Source organism: Falco cherrug, chromosome 11, assembly GCF_023634085.1.
Source record: "Falco cherrug isolate bFalChe1 chromosome 11, bFalChe1.pri, whole genome shotgun sequence".
Lineage (NCBI taxonomy): Eukaryota > Metazoa > Chordata > Aves > Falconiformes > Falconidae > Falco > Falco cherrug.
The window spans coordinates 14758856-14782784 of record NC_073707.1 but is presented as its reverse complement, the minus strand read 5'-3'; the positions used below and the strand labels follow the sequence as shown (position 1 = coordinate 14782784).

General features: G+C 40.3%; 1 protein-coding gene across 4 annotated transcripts in view; it reads right to left on the bottom strand.

Annotated features, from left to right (window-relative positions):
* NYAP2 (neuronal tyrosine-phosphorylated phosphoinositide-3-kinase adaptor 2) overlaps positions 1-23929 on the bottom strand; it is a 147076-nt gene that overhangs the window by 33165 nt on the left and 89982 nt on the right. For all 4 annotated transcript variants that reach the window (XM_055724055.1, XM_055724054.1, XM_055724053.1 and 1 more), the window contains one exon: positions 6241-6453. In XM_055724055.1, the coding sequence (XP_055580030.1) occupies positions 6241-6453 (213 nt within the window). The remainder of the gene's footprint in view (positions 1-6240; positions 6454-23929) is intronic.

Genomic DNA, 23929 nt, shown 5'->3' with positions numbered 1-23929 from the left:
GTGATCCTCTCCAAAAAAAAGGTTTCAGAGATGGCTCCATCTAGCTTTTCTTTTTAAGTTCAGGAACTTGGGTCATGCAGTGAAAGGGAAATGTTGGAGTTTTCTTAAATAACCATTCCATTGGTCTCAGTGGGAATGAATATTTTTAGACCAAATAAATACTCTATTCTACTGTAATTAGTGCTCTGAGTAACATCTTCACACTGCACACTACTGTGGGGGAAAAAATACCCATAAATGGTTTGTTGCATAAGTGATGCCCAGCTCACTGCTCTGTATTCTGCAGCACATCATTTTTCAGCTGTGGACAGCTTATTCACTGTGTTGAGGCTAACTGGATTTTGATCACTTTGGAATAGTAATAGTCATTTCAAATAATAACTTCTGCTTTGGGCTATCTAAAAAGTAGTAAAAGGTCTTCTTGCATAATTATGTCCAATCTCCAGCCACTTTCAGTATCTTTACCTCTCGGTTTTCATGTTTTAAATGCTCATTTCAGGTTGTCTGCAAGGCTTGCATATTGATACCGATTCTGGTTCTGGAATGAAAATGGGTTTTCCTCTTTACTGCTGAGAATCTTGAAGAACAACTTCTGCCAGCAAAACTCAGGGATGGTTTCTAGTGTTTGATTCATGCTTATCTCATGTAGATGGTATTGAGACAGCTCAGTATTAACATCTGCAATGAGCACTCTTGAGACGTCTTAAGAAGTCCTCTTTGTCATAGTAACGCTTGGTGTGGAGCAGTTTTATCAGCCAGCCTGATAAGCACACGGGAAAGACTCTGTGGATACTGTCCTCTGAGGAGGATGCATTTGCTCAGAGTCCACAACGCAAGCTAAAATACATCTAGCTCTGTACTGATAAAGTTAGCATGGCACCCCATCTCTGCACTGTGCTTCACTGCACGGGTGGATTCTCTGTTCTAAATCAAAGCTGCCTGAAGGAGGTTTCCAGAGACACCACTCCAAGCACAGGACCCTCTCTGCATCCACAGGTGTAAAGCCTTTTAACACTGCTGTAAGCCACTCAAATGATGACAAGGGCTAACAGCCTACTACCAAGCTAGGGAACTCACAGGCATAGTTCTAAGTACTTTACTGGACTGGGGCCAGGGGATGCAGCACACTTGAGTAGCCATTGGAGGTGCCTGTTGCAATCAATGGGCAGCATGAGGTTACAATTCAACAGATTGTCCAGGGTAGCTAGAAAGCTGCATAACATATTTAGTTATGTTATGCACAAAAATGTTCATAAGATTTAGCTGCTATATTTAACTGATGAGACTTTGGTGGCATTACTTTGCACAGCTTCAAATGGTGCATCCCTCACATTGTGCCATATTATGAAAAGCGCACTGCTCTCTAAGTGCCTGAACCACCTCCAGGAGCAGATACAGCATGGTGCTAGCAGGGTATGGCAGGTCAGCCGTGTCTCAGTCCACACATGTGTCACCCACAGCAGCCATAGCACTCCCAATAGTGCTAGTGATTGGGACCACAGCCACCTCAGCATGAAGTAAACTCACACATGTAGTCAGCTGCAATGGGAACAGCATTGTTGGGCATTCAGGTTTAGGCTGAGTCCTGACAATGCCAGTAGAATTACACATGGACATAAGCAAGCAGACAGCCCCAAAGGACAGCATTAAGGATGAGAATTTTAGGAGAAACTGTCCAACACAGAAATACAGGCTTCCCAATCACAAATACGATTGCCTTAAAATTGTGTACTCAGCGATGTATTTAAGCATCCACATAAATGACCTGTTTTGCACAACTGCAAGTGCTGTCATCGTAAATAAAGACATAGATGCTTTGCTGGTTGCATCTGGGGCAGAGGATGTTGCTGAGATTTTCCTCAATAAAGCACAATGCTGAAAAGCAACCAGATTTTGTGGAAATATGTTTGATCAGTTTTATACCAATGCGCTATGGTTTTCTATATTCTCCAGAAATATAAGCGCTCTGCATGATTTTTATTTTTGGATCTTAATGGGAAGAGCTCTTTTATTCATCCAAGGAAGGCTTCATGCTGCCTATCCTAATCTCAATTCAAAAAAAATACTCTGGCTGTCACTTACATTGGAGAAGCTTCTTACCCTGTCACAGTCTCTTCTTTGCACATGAAAAGAGAAATATCGCTTATTTGCTACAGCTGCCAAGAAGCACGTTTTGAATTAAACAAGGCGATGTGACAGGTTGAGAGTAATCACATGCAAAAAAAAGAAAAAAAAAGGCAGAAAAAGAAAACATCCATAGTGGAAAAATGAATCACACCTATTATCATCATACTGGCCTGGCCATGTTGGTCTCCTAAAGAGAGATGAGTAAGTTGAAACATAACTTGAAATTGTGAAACCTTAAGGTGAAACACAGTATTCTGTTACTTTAAAATAAGTATTTAGGACTTAACCTGCAGAAGCCACTTAGTGCTGAAATAGCACCGCATGCGGCCTGTCAAGCTGAACTGTTTTCACAAAGGGAGCACTGAACCTGTGGAACACAGTGTTGCTAGATATCCATAGGTCAAAAGTTTAGCAGGTCTCAAAACCAGGTTAGAAAATGAGAAAAACTGTCTGCATTAGGTGGGGTATGTTTTAAATTAAGATTTGTTCTGAACTGTCATGTCTCAGGTCTGTGTCATTGACTGAGACAACAAGGTAAGGAATAATCATGTCCTAGTGGCAGGGTTTTTTTCCTTAAAATTTCTTGCTATTTTTCTCTAAAGCTTCTGGTATGGGCTACTGCCAGCCTTGGGGCTCTGCATCAAAAGGACAATTGTGCCTTGTTCCAAATAGCCGTAATGCCACTGCTGCAGAGAGCAGTGTGGACTTCTGCAGTCAGGCTCTGTGGCTACACTCGAGAGAGCACACACCCGGCTCCTGGTGCACTGGCTCGATGCCCTTAGTGTACGGCTCCAGTACTAATTTTAATTTAGGTAAAACTGCCGGCACTGCTAGGGGGGGAGCTTGTATGTGGAGAACATGGATGATCAGCATAGGCAAGGTCTGGAAGTGTCACATCCTCATGTGGACCTTGTTGGGCAGGCTGCCCGGTAACATAAAACTCCAGCATTAAGTTGCCTTCGCTTAAAGAATCCTTGAGGATTTAATAGCACAGTGATGTTCTGATATTGCCTGTGAGAAGAAAATATAGGTGTTGGTGGGAGTACTCAGTCATCTTTGAGTGGAGCAGCCCTAGCTAGCACGAACTGGTACTTTGTCGCTACTCCCTTCTTGTACCAATGAATGCATCTTGCACCTTGGGCTTCCCAGGCATTGCTTCATTCCCAAAGAGCTTGAACATAACTATTCACTACTTTTGCAAATCCACAGCGTTAGCCTGTAATTCCAACGAAGCGTGGGCATTTACCTTCTTCCTGATTCTCTACAATGTTTTCAGCCAGAATACTAACGGGCTGGCGGAGTGACAAGGTAACTGTGATTCAAAACCAGGACACAACAACAGAGTAGCTGAGATCTAAAAGGCAGCGCAGTGCCTGTCTCTAGCAGCAGGTGGCAATGCAAAATGCTTCATGGTTGCAGTCAGGAAAAAAGCAGCAACATTCCAGAAAATACTCTTCAAAGCTCCTGGAGTGAAGTTATCACAGCCTTCTGTTTCACAGATCTCGTTTGGCTGTTCACTACAATTGCGCTGACTTTCCTAAATGCCAGCATGCCCCCAAACCACTTCCACTGCTTTCCGTAAGAAACGCTAGGATGCCAAGAAACAGAAAGAAGCCTTGACAAATTGTGTGACAGATGAGAGAACAATCAGACATTAGAGGCAGTGATACCCACATGCACCTGACAGGCCAGGCTCATTTAAACAAAATGACCAGAAAGCTTCTGTTTGGAGATGGATCATTCCCCCTCTGATCTTCCTAGCAGGCACAGAGATGGGAAGAACTCACAAAAAATCAGTACTCTCACTCAGGTATTTACTCAGACCACTCCAGTACCTAGTTAATCTGTGCCTCAGCGGAGCTGCCTGTTGAGCACACAAGTCCTTTCACATCCTTTCTGTTTTATAGCAGAGCAATTCAACCCCATTTTCTTTAAATTATTCCAACACTGCCCTAATAAATGCCTGTACCAGTGTGAACTAGGAAGTAGGCAGCGAACTGTGGTGTTTCAAGGACATGTCTGCACAAAAAAAAGTAGCCTTTTTTCTCTTATCTCTGATGTTGGAAAGAGAGCAAAGGCAACTATGACCGTACTGGGGACTGCCCTGATTTTATTTGGTCCTGTGGTAAATACAAGTTCTAAATTCCTAGCACAGAATTTCTCTGACACCAGAAAGTATTTGTATCCATACATATGTATTAAAACTCTCTTCTTGCATTCTGTTACAGTTCTAATTTAATTGAGGAGAATGAACTGTTACAGTTCATGTTTAAGTTCATTGAGGAGAACTGTCTACAGCATTTTGAATGCAATGCTCCATCGATTAAAGGTAAAAGATGTTGCTCAGGCAACAGCTAGAGACACAGGGGAAAAAATATTCATGGCAGATGAGAGACTATTCATCAAATGAAATGCCATAAAAACTGTGGGGAAAGAAAAATCATAATCAGCTCTCAGATTTTAATCATAAAAAAAGGAGTTAAAATTCAGCCAATAAAATATTTCCATATTTTTTCTTTGACAGTCCTAGCTGTGTAAGACAAAGTCACAGCTAACTAAATCAAGGCATGATTCAACAACTATTACAGTTTGCTGATGCCAAATGAATATTGAGGCCAACATGTTTTGTCTGCTTTTGGAGACCAACCAACCCTTTGAAATAAAACTGATGCAGGAAGGTTGGACAGAAGTGCTATATTTTGCTAAGAACTTACTCTCTAATTTTCATTTCTTTTCCGTTCTGCTCCATACTGTCATCTCGCAGAAGTAAAAAGGTTGGTACACACCTTTGGTCTAATTATCAGATGTCCCAATACTTTGATGTGGTACCTTTAAACCCATCCTTTTTCCTGCATTAGCACAGATGACGCTCTAATACACTTGGAACAGAACTTTTAACAACGCTATGAGCTAATCTGGAAAATTCCTACCTACCAGATTGTTTTGTGAGAACAGACTCATAAGCAAAAGGCAGTACCACCCAAATAACCTGTGCTAGAGTAATAAGATTTGCAGATAAGTCACTTTTGCTGCCCCAGGAAGGACAATTTGGGGGGTCTTTAGCAAGAAAAACTGGACTACACCATTGCCGCAAATGACATGTCACATCAGCAAAGCCTATTCAAGATACATACTGAGTTTCAGGTGTCGTTTCCAGCAATGCGGGGAAAATGTGAGTCCTATTATCACACAGGGAAGCGATGCCCCAGGTGAGGGGTGAGCATCTCTGCTAGCTCGGCACTGTGAAGACTCATCTCTGCCATTGACTGCCCAGTGGATCTCTCATGCAGAATAATTTCTTGTTTGAGTAGCTCATTCATGGTCTTATGCTTACTGAACATTGACCATGAAGCTCCAGTACCACATATGCCAACTGTTTTTAAAGTAGATATTTTTCACAATCCAACCAATAAGCAATGAAGCTACTCTTTTAAGAGAACTGCCAAATCTCAAAAATTAGCAATGTAATGCTTATGCCAGGGATATAAATATCTGTTTATAGAAGACCATTCACGTATCAGTTCTGTTTGTCTTAGTCAATTTATAAACAAGGCTGCATCATTTTTCATCGTTTATGGCACTTCACTATTTTATATATATAAAATTTGATTAATGACATTGATAGGCATGAGTTTGACATTTCTGAAACCCATAGTCACTTTTCTAGAAATTTATGTACAAACATCAAGCAATGGCTGCCTGTGTCCACTCACTGTGCTGATCAGTAAGATGGCCCTGTTTCTGCATAGTGCGGTTTTGTTACTGTATGTGATACCTGAATTTATGAGCTTCCCTCTGAGGTGCCATCCTGGGGGTGTCTTTGCCATAGTGTCCCTTTTCAATGTCAAGTGAAATTCCTTACTTCTTTTAAAACAGATGAACGGCATGCTTACATGATTGTATCACCTGCCGCCATCCCAATCCTGTTCCAGTGCAGAGCACAAGCAGGCCACGCAATGCTTGTTAGTGCAGCAGTCAATGGGCAGGGCAGGTTCTAGAAGATATTTGGAATTCTAAAGAAGCTGGATACTTACCTATACTGTCTATCTTTAGAGAGCCTTCAGATCACAAAGGAGATTAATGAAATCATCCTTGCTCTGCTACTTGACATACCTGAGCTGTTGCTTCCAGCCAACATGGTGGGACTGACAGAGGATCTCCCCAGCCTGCTGGACACCACAGGCGGGCCTGGCGTTCCATCCCATTCCTGAGCTTTCCCTGGCTCCCTGGAGGAAGCTGTCCCGTGATGGCCTCCCCTCTCTTTGTTTTCCAGCTTTGGTAGTGGTTCGGTGCTATGACTTCTGATCTTCAGCTCATCTAACGGTTCTACAAAATACACAAGTGCACATTTTGTTATAGAGCGTCTACTAATTACCCATATCATGTAACAATGTCTTGCTCAATGCTCCATATATACCAATCATAAATCTTTTAAGGCAATTTATATCACAATTTTACTCAGTTTATGTAGGTTTCAATACCCTTTTTAATTATTAAAACCATACACAATGCAGCAGATGGATAAAATGTAATTTTTCTGTTACAACTTTTAGATGTCAGGAAAATATTTTTGAAAATAGGATTTTATTAACAAGTTATGGAAATACTTGAATTCTTCTCAGCTGTCATTTCAGTGGGAACAGGTTCTTCCTCAGATACTTCCTAAGGAAGCTCTCTCCTAAGGCAATACTGTGCAAACAACATATCTCTACTCCTCATAAGCTCTAATAAAAAGCACACAATCCAAAAAACTGTCCAGTATTCATATTTTGGGTCTGCCCAGCATAACCAAGGGAATAAAATTTCACTTGGTTGGAAAATCCTTGGAGTCAGAAAATGACTTTCTGCTTGCAACACCATGAGTCAATACAAGGAGGAGAAATTCAAAAAAACAATTGAAAGATTTTTCAAGTGAAGCAGAGATGTCTGCTTTCTTCATGGCTGGTGATTTTCTGGTCTTTTCTTGAGACCCTCATTTCTTGTCTTGCAGGTTGAGCAATGAACAGAGAAACAATTCATTCCTGATCTTTTCCATCTGTAGCTGTGAAAAATTCACATGAAAAAGTAGACACAGAAAAAACATGAGACTGCTTTTAGTTGTAACAGCTAATTACAGTGCTAGTCAGTTATTCAAAGCTTGCTGAACTGTTTTACCTCCTTTTACCCCTCCCCCCCCCCAAAAAAAAAAAAAATAATCACATCTGAGTTTGGAACATTATACCTCATATTTAATCCCAAAGACATCCTTATGTGATACCCTCAGTTCTAGCCATTCAGGTTTGGTAAATCAACCCCCTGATGTACCTTAATTTCTGTATGTATCTACAGTCTTGGACAGAGATGGACAGTCCTCCCTTAAACCCTATCTCAACATCTTTTTTTGTGGCTACAAGGGACATCACAAGATCTGGGACAGCCAAGGAAAGGGAAAACACCAGAAGCCATTTGCATCTCTGTCAGGAGATGAAAAAAGCTCTCCATGGAACCCATGCAGAACACCAGTGGCTTTGCAGGACTGCCAGAGATGCAATGGCAAAATTTGTCTCAGCAGCCACTTCCTCTCCCAGTTATCCCCGCAGCCAGGAACTGGGACTAGCCAACAGTAATTGCTACTCAGAAGACAGAGTCCCAGAAAAAGAACTACATTCCAAAAACTTTAACTTGCGGCTCAGAAACCCACACAGTTTACCCTTGCTACTGCAAACAGTGGAAGGTGCAATATCAGATATGTCTATGATATGGTAGAGACCCATCCATGCACAGCAGAAACAAAATCTCATGTTGGTTTTGATTTCTTTGACATCCCAGTCTGCAGATGAACTTGATGAGCAACAACACAGTCAGCCTGAAGTTTCCTCAATGAAACATCATACAGGAAACATGTAAAAATGTCTAACTGGATATGCAGTGCAATATGTAATATTAGTGAATTTAATAAGTTATTACCAGTTAATAGTAAAAATTAATGTTAAGGATATACTAGAACCTTAAAGATACTGGTTTTAATTGCTCACAGTAGTAACACTACATGAGACAACAATGAAACAACCCCAGTTTAACAAGTCTCATAAATAGGATTCAGTGACATTTTATGTGACAAAGACCTTCAAAAATCAAACCTCTTCCTTGAACTTTTAGGTCACTTACCTACTTTAATGTATGCAAAAAGACACTTTAATGAAAATAAAACATGTTTGCTTTTCCTAGTTGGTAACCCCAGCAGGGTACAAGGTTGAATAACAGTCTGTATCAATATAACATGACATCTGCCTTTCAGGGACCTTTGCTACGGAGTGTCTGTAACAAAGCTCTGTCTGTGACTGCACGGAGAGGCTTGCTAATACAGAGCTGTGCAGAGACAGAGAGCCCGAATTATAACTAAAACTGTTCAAAACTAGTTATCAACAAAAATACATTTATATTTTTTCTGAGCATTGATCTATCAAAAATAATGATGTACTTTTTTGCATAACAGCTACATGCAATCAGATACAATTTTTTTCTTTACACCAGTAACATGCACTTCTTTAAGATACTGCTTATCTGGGAAAAGCAAAGATAGGAACCAAGTTCCAAAATTCTTTGGAAATGCACACAATACTTTTTCCCACTGATACCGGAGGCTGTCTAGATTGCAGATTTTCCTCTCCAGCAAAATGAATAAAAAGCCAAAAGAATAAAATGTGCTTTTAAAAAGGTCAGAATCTGACCCTGCAAGTGTCCCACCAACTTAATGCATCATTCAATAGATTTAATTTACTATGTCATGCAGCTGCTACTGGAAAGGCTGTGATTACCTTGGTGAAAATCTTCTCTGTGTGCGCCTCATTGACACTACTTGAACACCACCCCTTGAAATTTCACACGTTCATGCAGTCAGCCCTTAGTTGCAGTGGAAACACTCTTGTTGAGTGTGGAGCTAAGGATTTATCCACTTCAGTTTACTTAACAGAGAAGCATTTGTACTTGTTGCCTGATAAAAATGATTTGTGCATTCTTAGTTTCATTATCAGCTGAATCAAAGTACAGCAGTTTTCTGCAACCAGCTGGAAACTATGGAAATATTCAGACTAAATAAAGATTTGGCTTATAGTCTATTTCTTTATAAGGTGAAGAAAATCACTTTTCAACTGGCTGTCTAGACTTTGTAAATTTGTATTCCACTATCCTTTCTCAGGGATTTTCAGTTCTCAGTTTATCTGAAAAGTAATATATCCTAAAAATGAAAAGCAGATTGAATCAGATTATAATGTAGATTATAATGTCATGTAACCCATCGCAGAGCCTGAATCATTATTATTTGGTGATCACTATCAGTAACATTGATACACGGTCAGAAAAACAACAAGTCAGTGCTTTATATAGTTTTATGTAATACTGCTTTCCGGCTCACTTGCAAACACATAAAAAATGAAAAAACAAAATAATGTCTCACTTTTTCTCAAACATTTTAGGAAGGGTTTTAGAATAATTTCAGCTGCCTTAATAAATGTCAGTAGGAATCATATTCAAATTCAATAAAAAACCCAAACACTGTGCTATCTCTTGCTCAACTGAAATTCTAATGTGCCTGTGACAGCTCCAGAAATGTAGAATGCTCCCCTCCCAGGTCACAGTGCATTACTGGGACTTTTTGTTGACTGTCCCAGTCACTTGGATGTTTTTATACTGTTAACTACTCCCTGCTGCAAATGTAGCTCCATGGAGCAAGCTCAGTGGCACAAATTACTGAATGTCTCATAAAAGCACAGTCATTGCTCCGTGTTTGCATTCCTGCAGTCAGGCATGAGGCATTGGCAGAAAGCAGAACACGTGTGTAGCTGCCAGCTATGGTTACCTATGGGGTGGTGACCTTATCAACTAAAAATCAAACCGGTATATTTTAAACGGAGTAACTCTTTATAAAAGCTACAACAGGATTTAAATGACCACTTTATCCACATTGATCCTGTACTGAAAACGTGAAATTCAATCAGTTATATATATCTATCTATATATTTTCTGCTGAAATGTAACAGTAGCTGCTGCACAGCTTTTTTTTTTATTTTTTATTTGAGAAGTCCAGAAACACAGATGGGATCTAAGTTACCTCATGCTGTTAAAAACCTTAATTTGGAGTTAGGAGATATTGAAGCTCAGTGTTATGCTGGGAGCTCACTCCATCATATGATGTCCACGGGCAAATCTTTTCACAGTCAAGTGCTATATTTTGAAAGCTGAAATTATTATGGAAAGCATCTTTATTGTTCAATAATTCTTAAGCCAAAATAGTACATAAAAATGTAAATTTCAAGAAATAATTCACTGCTTTAAATATTTATGGATACAGTTGGTTGAACTGCCATAAAGGCGTTCAAATGTTTCAAGCACTTCCAGGTGTCATTTTCTTTCAATATTCAAAGATATGCATTTTTCTTATTTGTTTATTTTACCTGAATCTCAGGCTTTTCCATTTCAAGAATAAGATGGTGGCTAAAATCTCTGAGAGAAAACATATTTTACAAATAATTGACACGTACAATTTCCCTTCTATGCTCTACAAAAGGTCCCCTAAGAGCTGCAGACTACGCAAGGTTGGCACATGAGCTGGGGTACTGGAAAATTAATAAATGCTAAAGAAAGTGAGAAACAAACTGAGTGAGTCAGCTGTAACCTGGACCAAAGCAAACTGAAAAATACACCTATGGAGAACACCTTACCTAAAAAATCTCTTATTCAAATTAATGTATAATCTGTGGCCAGTCTGGCACACTGCTCTTAAGCACAAATTGATTTCAGTCCTGGTGACTTCTTAGCGTAATGCTAAAGTGATAAAGAGCAGAACCTTTATTACAGCTTGAGGTTTTGGGGGGAAGAAAGAAAAGCAATTGTCTTAAGGAACTTAAAATGAGGGTTGCTGTCTGCCATCTCTCTCAGCTGTGAGCTGAAATGTGTAAGCTAACCATCCATGCATTATTCATTTACTTTTTTTTTTTCTCTGTGTGTTTGTTATAAACTTAAATAAATAATGCATGACTCTAGGCAGAACTCGCATACTGGGGGAAGCAAATGGTACTACTCACAGGGTCTAAAATTCAGTGTATGCATACAGGTGTAAAGCAAAGTCAGTCACTTGGGATGGAGTTTAGATGTGAATCAGATCTCCTGGTCTCCTCCAGTCCCGATATGTCAGACCTCACCTCATACAGCCACAAGGCAGGGAGCACAGAGTATCCCCAAGGGCACGCCTGGCCATCAGCAGGCGTGGCGACACAGGATTAGACAGCAGCCAGCACGCGTGTGTGACCATCAGAGCTACCAGAGACACATCCCAGGCTCCAGCTCTCACCCTTGTACCTGGGATGGAGCTGCCGAGCTGGCAGCAGCCCTGCTCAGCAAGCCATGCCTAACCCAGGGCCCTGAGCAGGGGCAAAGCCAGGCACAGCCCCACCAGTGTCCCTTGTAACACCGCCAGCGTGGCAGCAGCATGCCCCATCCGCTACAGCCGGACCACTTCCACGGGCATTGGGTGTAGAGCAATACTCAGCCCAGGAGGGAATCCCACAGCTTCTTCTTTCTGCACACCAGAGATTTTTATTTACCTTTATCACACATTTAAAAATTAGAGCTGCCTTTTAACAGCTTTCTTGACATGTGGTGGTTCGCCTGATCTACACAGCTGTAAATTTATCCCAACCTCTCCTAAAGAAAGCTAACAGGCTATTAAAACCACATGCAAGAAGCATGGATAATGCTCAGTACTTAAGCCATTTTTCCCAAAAAATAGGAGTATATTATACTGTCAGTGAAAGCCATTTCCTCATCTTTATTAACTATGGTGGTTTGTCTATTCTGACTTCATCTGCTTGCTAATTAAGCAGAAGTTTGCTTTGCATATCAATTTTTTAATACCCCTTTTTTACAGTTAAGTGAGACTCGCAGCAGCCAGCTTGTTCAATTAAAAGCAGCTCTGACCTAGTTCTATGCAAAATCAATAGAAATCCTCAAAAAGTCTCACAAACCATCTAACATTTAAGGAGACATGGCTGAAATGCTTCTCAGTGTTCATTGAGCACATGTTTCTGTAAGCAGTGTAGGGTTTGTTTTGTTCTGACTTGTTTTATACAATGAAATCCAGTGGAGATCACATCTGCTGGCTACAGACAACAAAGGGAGGGGAAAGAGGGTTTGCTGAAGATGTGTGTCTGGTTGATTTTGTATGGCTATCCCAAAGCTGCTACGTGGGCAATCCTGGCTAGGAAAATAAGATAGGAAAACAAAAAGCTAACGATGCAATGTGGTGCAAAAGACTAACAAAAGAAAAGATGGATCTATACCAAAAGATCATACAAAACTTTAGAATAAAAATACTCAAGGAAAATTATGTGTTATAATCTGTTTGAAAAAAATAGAATAAAATTGAATTCTTTATGTTTCAATAAACTTCAGCTGGCATTATCAGTCACCTAAAAGATGAAATTTTAACAATTCTGTATAGTAAGACATACATTTAACATTGAAGTCCTAGAGTAAGAGAAAAAATCCTCTTGTATATTGATGATTGATTGAAATACAGGAAAACCTGGTTTTAGTCGTACATAAGGTAAGCCATTTGATCCAAGATGATTATATTTTGTCATATATTATAGAATGATGATAGCATGACGTGTTTCCAACAGGGCCATCATCATTTCTTAATGATGTCTTCTGATACTGTGATTGATCTTTCCAGTGTGCCTATTCTGCTGCAGATCACCTCACAGCCCAACTCTCTGACTGAAGAGGCCACATCTGGAAGATACACATTGTACAGATGTATTACCAAAGCAAATAAAAAGCAATGTCCTGAGATTTGCATCATTAAATCAAACAGCATTCTTGGAAAGGATGTTCTTTTGGCACTCTATTAATAGGTTTGCTGTTTACCTCAGACCAGTCACATAATTAAGCACAGCACTTTATTCTCTGATATTTACTGCATATTTTTCTTTTGTTTTCCTTTCAGAGCTGGCAATGTTGGGAACTGTTGACTTGCACTTCAGAGCACCTCAATAGAAGCCTCTGTGTTCCCCAGTGCCTTCCTGGGCCAAAACCTAAGTACAGAAATTCAAAGGGAATTCTGTCATTGACTCCAAAAGAGCAAGGGTTTTCCTTCCAGCAGTTATTATTTGGGGCTAGCTAGCTATGTTGATTCATATGACCATATAGCGCAGTTGGTCCTGCTGAGCTGCAAACATCTCTCTTACATAGCTTGTGCACCCAAATCTCCTGCTGATAATCCAGGCTGATCTTTCAGTCAAACAACTACATGTGTGCGCTTATGTTTCATACCCATCTACGGTACCCTACACAGTCTGTAGCTGTTTGCAGCAAATAAGATTTAAGAAGGAGAAGAAGGAAGATGACTAGCCTGAGCAGTGTGAATGCACCTGTCTTGTGAAACTTCTCTCCCCACCTTCCTCTGCTGGCATCACTGACACTAGCCTTGGACTACTTAGCGACACGCATGTGCAACACAAGCATATACTGCCATCCCCACCCTAAACTCAACGCCGATCAAAGAAAACATGGTTAGATGGAATATGTTATTAAACTGTGGAAATCAGTGACTGTAAAAGGTTGCCCAACTGTTGCTAGCATTTGATTTGAAGAGAAGGTGGTGCCTGCTCTTCCTTAATTGCCTTCCTTCCCAACCCTGTTCATTTCACTGCACGCTCATTCAGGTTCTTAAATATACAGGCTTCACGTTTGGATGAAGAAACAATGGTTTGGTGGGCACTGCACGTCTTAGCACTGTATGGCAAGGGTAGGCCAAAAAAGCTAAAATATACAGGCACTTTCAGAAAAATGTTTTTGTTGAAAGTTCATGACCTTAAGTTTCAAAGCTTCACTTCAAAAATATCAATCTTTCACAGAAGTGCTGACTATATTAAACTTGTCAACATTTTTTTGGTCAAGTTTTCTGCTGAAAAACAGCCTTTGAACTACATCAGCATTTGAATGCAGGGGTTTTCCATTGTTTGACCACTTTAATTTCTTCTAAAGTGTACGCCTTCATCCAGCAGCAAATGAGAATCTTTAGTTAGTCAGAAAAGTGCAGAGATAGTAATGGACACTGTGAAAATGGGACAGAAACCCCCACTTTCATATTGTCACATACAAAAGTCAACTAGAAAGTTGGAGTGAATATGAATTCTTTCCTGGCTATTTTGTCTGTATTTTAACTACATTTATGAAAAACATTTCTATTAAGGCTTTTCTCTTTATTGACTGCATTAATGAATGAGAAAATTTGTCTTTCATTATGGGAACAAGTGTCCCATTTGTACAGCACTCCTACTACAATACCTTACCAGCAAAAGGGAATCCTGACACTGCCTTAACATTGGCTCTACCTGAATTTTGCTCTCGTTTTACAAAGCCAGGCACAAGCGTATGGGCTTTTCTGTGCAGCCTTTGTGACAAGCCTAGATGGGTCAGGGTCCCAGGCACTATTTGCTCTGCAAGTTCATGCTCAAGGTTTCTTACTATTGTAGAATGAAACTCGTATGTCATTCTGTCTTTCTGTTCTTTTTAACAGAACCAATAATTTTAGGCCTTCCCCACTTTCTAATCAGAGGTATCATTTTGTGAACTGGTTTTACTCTTGCCGACTAAGCAACCGTTAATCTGTGACAGCACAGACTTCAGATCCTCAGGAAATAAATAGAATTGCATGGCCTTATACAGCTCTGGCTGATGCCTGTGCTTGTAAGACATTACTATTATTGCTTCCACAAGTGTGCAGAGCAGCTAGTGTGGCTGGCTCAAGTGTCTCTGTATGTGTTAAAGCATATATAAATCAAACGTAAATTACGCAAACTGCCAGAGCAGTAAAATAGCTATAGATTTTCTGGAAGAAGGTACTTTTTGAGTTATGTATTTAAGTCACACACAAAAATAATTTCCATCTCCAGCAAAATTAAACATGCAGCTTCTCTGTTTCAGATGAGTAGTTACAAGAACAATGGTACTCCTTACTCATTCTTAAATGCCAGATAAAGCGCTAATTGCATGTTACTGTTTTAACAAAAAAGTAATTATTAGGGATGGATAATTCTCTTCAGAGGAGTAAAAGTAACCTGAACCCCTTCACATCAAATTGAATGCAAATGTACCTAATTTTTTAATATGCATTATTATCCTGACAACTATTTCTTCAATGTTCCTGTACTTCTCACCTTATCTATACCCAGCATGTTTGTACAACCCTACAGTTTCATTGTTCAATATTTGAATCAATGTTACATGTATAATCCAAATAAAGCTATTTCTAACTCTGATTTCTCATTACCGATAGACTTCCGGAAGGTCCAGAGAAAACTTAAGGAGAAGCATATCCACCTTTTCTCAGTTCAGTCTGAAAATTTTTATCAGAATATTATAGGTAGATTAGATAATACACTGACAAAAGTGCGTAGCATATCATGCGGTCATCCACTATCTTTTCTTAGCCTTTATATTATTTACTGCCACATTCTGGGCACTTAAGTGTCTTGGTTTGCAGCGTGGTTTTGCAAGGAACAGCAGCCTAAGATAAGGAGAGGATTCCTTTTGCCATAATTTGTCATGGGATCCCTGAAATATGTCTTATCTTGTATTTCAAGGACCTTTGGATTGGACCTTAAGAATTGAGCTCCCTCTGCCAGGAATCAAATCAGACACGCCAAAAAAAGTATGTTTTTAAAAAATGGGTATATAAACCAATTAGACCAAGAAATTGTCAGTCTTTGTTACACAGATCAGTAAGGTACAGGCATTTTAAGAAATATCAAGAGGAGAAATAGCAGAAGTATTGGAGATTTTAGAACTGAGGGAGAAAACCTTGTTCATTCCTTTATTCCCCCAATGTTCTCACCATCTTCTCCTAAAACTGCATAGCTTCTACAGCTAGAGGTATGTCACTGTAAGTACAGATTAGGCATTTAATTAAACTCCATCTCTTGTAAATATAGAATGACAGCAGCTCAAAAGATCATGAGAACAGGTTTCAGATCATAAGCTGGCATTCAAAAGACTTTCTTTTAACAATGATCTTGAGCAGCTCCTCTTGGTATGATGTAGATATTCCAGTTTCTTGGAAAAAAAAGCATATTTTTGTTTGCAAAACTTTTTTCGCTCACAACAATTTTGGGGAAAGTGTTATGTTCTGCTCTCTTTGAAACTCGCACAGTATTTCACCTTCCTAAAGCCCGCTTGGTGATGGTGATGGGGTCAGGGGGACGTTGGTTGTTCTTCCTAAACGACACTGTGATGTCCTTCCCTGTGATTTAGTTTAAGCAAGCCTAACTGCGATCTTAATATACCTACCTGTGGCACTTGCCAAATCTGGTTCAAAGTGCTTTATGAACATCGTACTTCTTAAACAACAAACACAATAAATGTAGGTCTTCTTACTAACAGTCCCTAGATTTAATTTTAGGATTTAACAAACAATAATGCACTTGAATCCTAATGCAAAGAAAATCTGATTCTTAACTTAGAAAAAAATGCAATTCAGGGTCCAGTGCTCAGTTATAAAGGCAAGTCCTGAAAGATCTTGCATCTGCCTAGTTAAAGCAGCACTGTACTGCCAAAGCCAAAGGCAGGAGCACCAGCTGGTCCCACCCTGAAAGTCACTGCTTCAGCCAGTCAGCCAAGCCGAGGCACCAAAAGATGCACTACGGTCCCCAGCCACCCATTTGGTCTGCAGTCTCGGGAGCTTGCTTTCTCCATTCCATAAAGCTAACATGCACAGGTATCTTCTTCACATATGAACTGCAATTCCTGCTTAAACTGCTAACTCTCCAGTTGCTGCAACACATGATATGATTTTTGTAAGATGCTCTACAGAAGTCCTATAAACCAAAGCTGACACCCTACATTTCCCCCAGCAAGAGGCTTCATTTTATTTTCAAATAAATTATCTCCAACTGACACCAGGTTAGAGATAATCAGACAATCCTCTAACAGCTCTACAGGGTATAAAGTTTAAACATGTCTATGTTCAAGACAACCGTAGCAGACAGAAATAAAGCATGGCTCCCTTTCAAATCCAGCAACCCCAGGGAGAGGGCACTGATGGGAGTGCGGGGTTGGGACAGCCACCCACCCCGAGTGCCACAGCTGCTGCCCTCTGGGCATGGCCTCTCAAGCCTCTGGCACTGCCAGCCCAGCCGGCTTCAGCAACCTCCTGAGTAGAGGCTATGTAAATAAAACTGCACCATGCCTTTAAATCAAAGTAGTTTGATTCCTATTATCTTCATTTTCCCTTTAGATCTTTCAGAAAAGGAGGACCCTGATACCCTATGCTGATACCACCTTTCCTAAAAAACACAGTGAGAATTTTAAGAAATTCTGTTTAGCAGTTTCACTGAAGGTAATATATACTTATGGAAAACATCACCAGATTAAGCATGTCTTACCATTATTACTGAGCACCCAGAAATTGGTCATAGATTGTCTGGTCCTGTTTGAAACAAAAAGACAATAAACTCTCCAATTCACCATCCTGCTGTATGACTACCCCATTTTGAATACAAGCTGTTCTAGTCACAAAGGACACATTTATTTTCTTGAAGCCAGAGACACAGATGGTGTAAACTGGAGTAGCTCTCCCGATTTCAAGTAAGAGGCCGTGATTTATAAGTGCTGAGGATTTGGCCTAAAGGTCAAGATATTTCTCTGGCTTAGAAAGCTCTGTTGGGGGGACGGGGGAGGGAAACAAAAATCAAAGGCACTTAAAACTCACAACCTGTTATCATTATTTACATCCTCAAGTGCAGCACGTGTTACTTTGCTTTGCTTATTCACAACACAGTGAAGTAGGTGCTAGTAAGTGAATTTAAGGCTTCCCCCCCCCACCTTTATTTTTAACAGCTTTCAGACAACTCACATGTTCCTGTACATTAAACCAGAAGAGAAAATGTCTTTTCTAGTCCTTTACCTGAAACTATATTTTTCTTGAAATCTAACAAAAGGGAATAGCTTTATCTCTATTAATTTTTCTTTTTTACCCTGTACAAGTTTATTTCTTCTTCATAAAAGGAAATGTTGATTAAATTGCTAACCACAAATTCTATCAAGCAGTCAAGTAATATAAACAGGAGGAATAAATAAATCTGTATACATCAATCAGATAGAGCAGCTGTTTCCAGAAAAACCTGAGCAATTATTTATGAAATTATGTCTTCTTCAATGCTTCTGTATACCGTCATAATCCCAGGAGGACCTGATTTTCTGATGAGCCTAAATTGCTGAATTAGAAGAGGAGACAATGTCATGGTACCAATTAGCAAAACCATTGCATATCATCCCAAACCGCGTGTTTTCTGTTTTAATAACTGCATGTAACAAAGACATTCCTTCATCTTAAAAATGGAGGGGACGTCCCACCCATTTGTGACTTGAGCGACTAAACACCCTTAAAACAGACATACTCGCTTTTGTGTGAGAGCAGCAAGACAACAAATGACATAGCATGCATTTCAATCAAGGAACAGATACCTACTGACATCCATTCGAAACAAGTTCTCAAACCTGGCATTATCCTTGGTGCCAGGAAAGAACTGAATTACTGGCGTGCAATGCAAAATGAGGCAGCGATGGCGCAGCTACAGCAGGGGACTAGCACCCAGGGCCATGTGAGCTGCCCCTGAGCTGCCATGCATCCTTTCACACATTTCTTCTTTGTACCTTTGCTTCCCAGCTCACTTTTTCCCACTTAAGAGTAAAACTAGGTGAAATGACGGTTTCCTGCCTTTTGTGTGCTTAGCTGAATGACCTTACTATCAAGTTATCATTTTTTCTTTCCAATTGTTTCCTGTGATTATTAATTGGGGAACACATGTCAGCTTCAACAAGTAAGAGGCTCCAGCTGGCCAGGGTAGCTGATCTGGATCAAAACTTGTAGTCCAGTGCCCACATCTTTTTGCTAATGAATCTCAGGATTAGTGGTAAAGAACAACCACAGGTATGGCTGAAGCAGCACTCAAGACTACTCAACTGCAAAATGAATCTTGTTTTTTCCCCAAAGCTTGGTTCCTGAAGGATGCTGACAACAGGTCTGGTCATCCCCATGTTTACACTTCAGTTGTTTTCAGTTTTCTCACAACATCGCACACTCACCCCAACAGGCATGTCCCTTAGTGAAGGGCAGAGTTCAAGAGACCTAACTGACACCAGCAGACCACCCAGCTCACGACCTGCATGTGTGCAGGTGTATGTAGCTCTCACCCTGAATATGCACTCACAAGCGAGCACTTGGAGAAAGTATTTCTGATGCTGCCACTCCTTAGCTTGCTTATATCTTGATAGATAGTAATTGACAGGCAAGGACACAGCCTTCTTCAGGCTTTAACTAAATGCAATTACCTGTGGTAAGACCATACCCTTCCAGTGGTGAACAAGTGTCATTCTCTTCAAAGCTGGTGTTCTCTTACCTTCCCTCCTTTTCCTCTGGCGTTTCCCCCTGCTCCCTCCTCTAAGTCTTTTCTTTTAGATCTGCTTTCAGGACTGTCAGATGAGACATGACTGCTGTGATCTCTTTGTCTAATCTCATATATATCATGGGTCATCAGACTAGAAAAGCTAACTTCTAGTGAAACAGCTGCTCCACCTGTGTTGGAGGAGCCAATACACCTCTGGCTTAAAGGTTCAGGAGTAACTTCAGTTATACAGTACTATTTCTGTAAAGCTGTGCTATCTCATTAGATGAACACAGCATTCATAGTGCATGCAATCAATTGCTACAAGGCAGAAAAGGGCTGGATAATTAGGCTGACATCCCTTTATATAAAACTACAGAACATATATTTACCTAGAGGTTAGAAATTACATAGGCTTCCAAATTTCAGTCTCTGACACTGACTCCCAGCTATGCAGTAGTTGAGCAATGGTATGTAGTGGAGTAGCTATAATACTTTTTAGGGCCAACCTAGTCTTGTAGGGAAGCTCTTCCTCTTTGGAATCCCACAAGCTGAGCAGGTATCCAAATGAGAAGGTATGCATAGTTCAATAGCATACCAAGCCCATCCTTCTTAGGCCAGTGTTTTTCATCCTAACTCTATTAGAAATACATAAACTGAAATCCTGCCCTGTTTACATCCCTCATCCTGCATTTAATGCACAGAGGTGCTGGTTAAACAACCCAACAGACCCACATGGGGTGAATTTTCACTTAACTCATTTCCCAAACTCTCTTCTCCCCTATTCTATCGAACAGGGTGCCCAAAGCTGCTTTCTAGCTCCCTGGAAAGCAGCAGCAATTAAAAAAAAACCAACAAACAACAAACAAACAACAAACCCAAAAAATCTAAAAATTTCCACTCTAAATCCATATTTTCTTCATAGAATTATAGAACATCCCTGGTCAGAAGAGACCTCACAAGATCATCTGGTCCCACCTTCCATAGTAAAGGGAGCCTAGATAAGATTATCTGACACCTTGTTCAATCGCATCTTGAAAACTTCCAGCGATGGGGTCTCTACCACATCCCATATTTGAAGTCATACAAGGTATTGCATGTTGTGTAGTGTTTGTAGACACTACATGGCATGATTTAGAGACAGATTTTGAAAAAAAATTAACATAGCCAGTTCAAACCTGCATGCATAGCTGACTGATTCTGTCAAGGAAAGCAGAAGGAAAGTACATAGATCTGTGCTTAGTTCTGTTTCATGGGAGCGTCTCAGCTGCCTGAAATCAGCATGAGCTCCTTTTTAACGAGTTGAGCCATCTCTGCACCCCTCCCCTCCCCACACTATTTGACAGTTTATGATAAAATGTTTTAGATTCCTAAAGCAGTGGGTACCAGCCAGGAACAGGAAATGTTAATAATTATCCCGATTTTCAATCATGTTACCTGAATTTTCAAAGTAGCACATTCACAAATTTCCTCCCTGTATGTGGCTAGAAGCTGAAAAGTGAAACTCTCCATAGGCAAAAGTCAAAGCAGCTACGAAGCCCTGCAGAGCAGCTAAGGAAAAGAGCAAGAATCTGCTGTGCATTGCATGTCCTGATCTCACACCTCGTGCAGAGTCAGGGCGCACAGCAGAGGTAATGGTTACATTGTGCGGTTCGTTAGGATGAATATTTGCAATACTTGCTCAAAACAGGCACCAAGTTCCTGGGAAATTATGAGGAAACTGAAGTCTTAGCGAATGGAAACAACTGATACACAGAAGAAACAGCTGGTCTTAGCAAGGGTTTACAGGACCATTTCACCCAGAAAAAATGTCCTGCCTGGAAGCTGGAAGTGGGTGCAGTTCAGATGCACACCAGCAGCTTCTCCGCTTTGCTTTTTAGGATGTGGGTATGCCTATAGGCACATGACTTCAGTTCTGTATTTTCACAGAGTACAGCATGTTTCTATGGTGCAGAAAAGACAGGCAGCACAACTCCAGAAAATCCAAAGAGCATTCCCTCCCTCTCTCCCTCCATAATTCCCTCTTTACTGAAGGATGTGGATAACAGACACGCAGTGCATATGCTAAAAACAAAAGGAATGTGTCTTCCAACACAGCTGGATTGAGTGGGCATACTTAAACACCTTCCCACTGTATTAGAAAAGGGCACTGCAGCAGTCCAAGGACACCAGGCAGTATTGGTGCCCCTTAAAGAGTTTCCCCCTAACCTCTGAGGACTGATGCTATATTTCACAAGGGTTTGCCAACTGTTAGGGTACGCTACCATGTCATCCCACAGAAAAGCAGGAAGGGTGAAAGAACAGTCAATGACAATTAATAATATCTACCTTTTCCACTTTCTCACATTTTTCACACTCTACATCTTTATTCAGTTTTCCGTAGAGGTTCTCCCCATCTTTTTGCTTTCCTTTGTGATCATCATCTACAATTTTTTTTTTCCTTTCTGTTTTGGCCTTACAATTTATTTTTCTTTGTTCTTTTCTCCCCACTTCATAATTGTGCTGTAATGCATATTTAAGATGCTAACAGCGCACAAGAGAATTTTTAGAAGAAAACAGCACAATAAATGAGCTGCTTATAAAATCCAGATACAGACATAACAGCTGCAGCCGGTGGATGCTGAGTGCATTCAGCAACATGTCTGGTCTTCAGTGGAAGCTCATATCCTCCGAAAATGTGGCCCTGAGGTGACAGTCTCCTTAGTATCACTGATTTATCCCAGCTTCCCACTAATGCAATTCCAATGAACTCCATAAGGAATAAAATGGAGATACAAAAGGAAAAATGGCGAAAGAGTCAAGAAAATAATACAGAAAGGCTACAAGGGCAGCTTTGCTTGTATATTAAAGCAGTTGAATGGAAATAAGTTTTGTGCAGTCCCCCTCCTCAAAAAGAAACCCACTCAAGAATGCCACAAATTAGAAGCCAGCAAAATCTGAGTTTAGACTCACATGCCAAATTTCCACAAAGTCAGTTGCAGTAATAACAATAAAAATGAAAGAGAATTTTCTCTGTAACTGTTGCAATAATTTACAAATACACTCAGCTGAATGTAAATTTTAGTATTGTGCTTTTTTTTTTTTTTTTTTTTTTTTTTTTTTTTTTACTAGCATATGGCAGTGAGAGGTTCAGCCAAGTCACAGAGGGTTGAGTCCTGGAGGATTCAATGAGAAAGTTGCTTGAGATGTGCTCAGAATAATTTTGTATTTTAGAAACAAATATACTTAGATTGCTAGCGTGATTTCACAAGAGTCATATAACTTTTTTATTTTTTGGGGGGGGGGGGGAGGGTGTTATTATCCTCTAGATTCTGGAAATCTTTCTATCTGCTGAGAGCAAATTACACTGAAGTGACAACTATAAAACCATGGCAGTCCCAGTTAGTCCCATGCTATACATTTGCTCTCACATAGCTTAAAAAAAACCAACAACCATAACTGTATGAGTGTCTTAGGCTTTTTGTGTGATTTGCAGGAGCAAGATTTCCTTTAACAGATCATATGATTAGTCCAATCTACACCATCACTATGTATAAACACAGCATGTAAATGTGACAGTCCAGTCAGATTCTACATTCAAACCCCACAATGTAAGAACCTTTATGGTGGATCATTTTAATGTAGAATTGCAAGACATAAAATGCTAGACCTGTACGTGTTTTCTTTAAATCTTAGAGTGTCTTCTATCACTGTAATATCTGAACACAAACCTGTTTCTTGCTCAGTGCAGTAATCCCACAGGATTAAGTCATACTGTAAATACCAGGCAAATCACAATCGGCTTAGATGGTCAGTCTGTTCATTTACTCAACACAGCTGCACTCCAGAGTCTTTTCACCACTGGTATCTATTTATAAGATGAAAGCTTTGTCCTTAAAGTAATTGATCAGTGTTTCTATTTGTGCTGGTTTTGGCTGGGATAGAGTTAATTTTCTTCATAATAGCTAGTATGGGGCTATGTTTTGGATTTGTGCTGAAACAGTGCTGCTAATGCAGAGAGGTTTTAGTTATTGCTGAGCAGTGCTTACACAGAGCCAAGGCCTTTTCTGCTCATCCCACCCCACCGGCAAGCAGGCTGGGGGACACAAGGGATTGGGAGAGACACAGGCGGGACAGCTGGCCCCAACTGGCCAAAGGGATATTCCATACCATAGGATGAAACGCTCAGCATGTAAAGCTGGAGGAAGAAGAAGGAATCAGGGGACGTTTGGAGTGATGGCATATATCTTCCCAAGTAACCATTACATGTGATGGAGCCCTGTCATCCTGGGGATGGCCGAATACCTGCCTGGTGCTGCAAAGTAGTGAATTAATTCCTTGTTTTGCTTTGCTTGTGTGCACGACTCTAGCTTTACCTATCAAACTGCCTTTATCTCAAC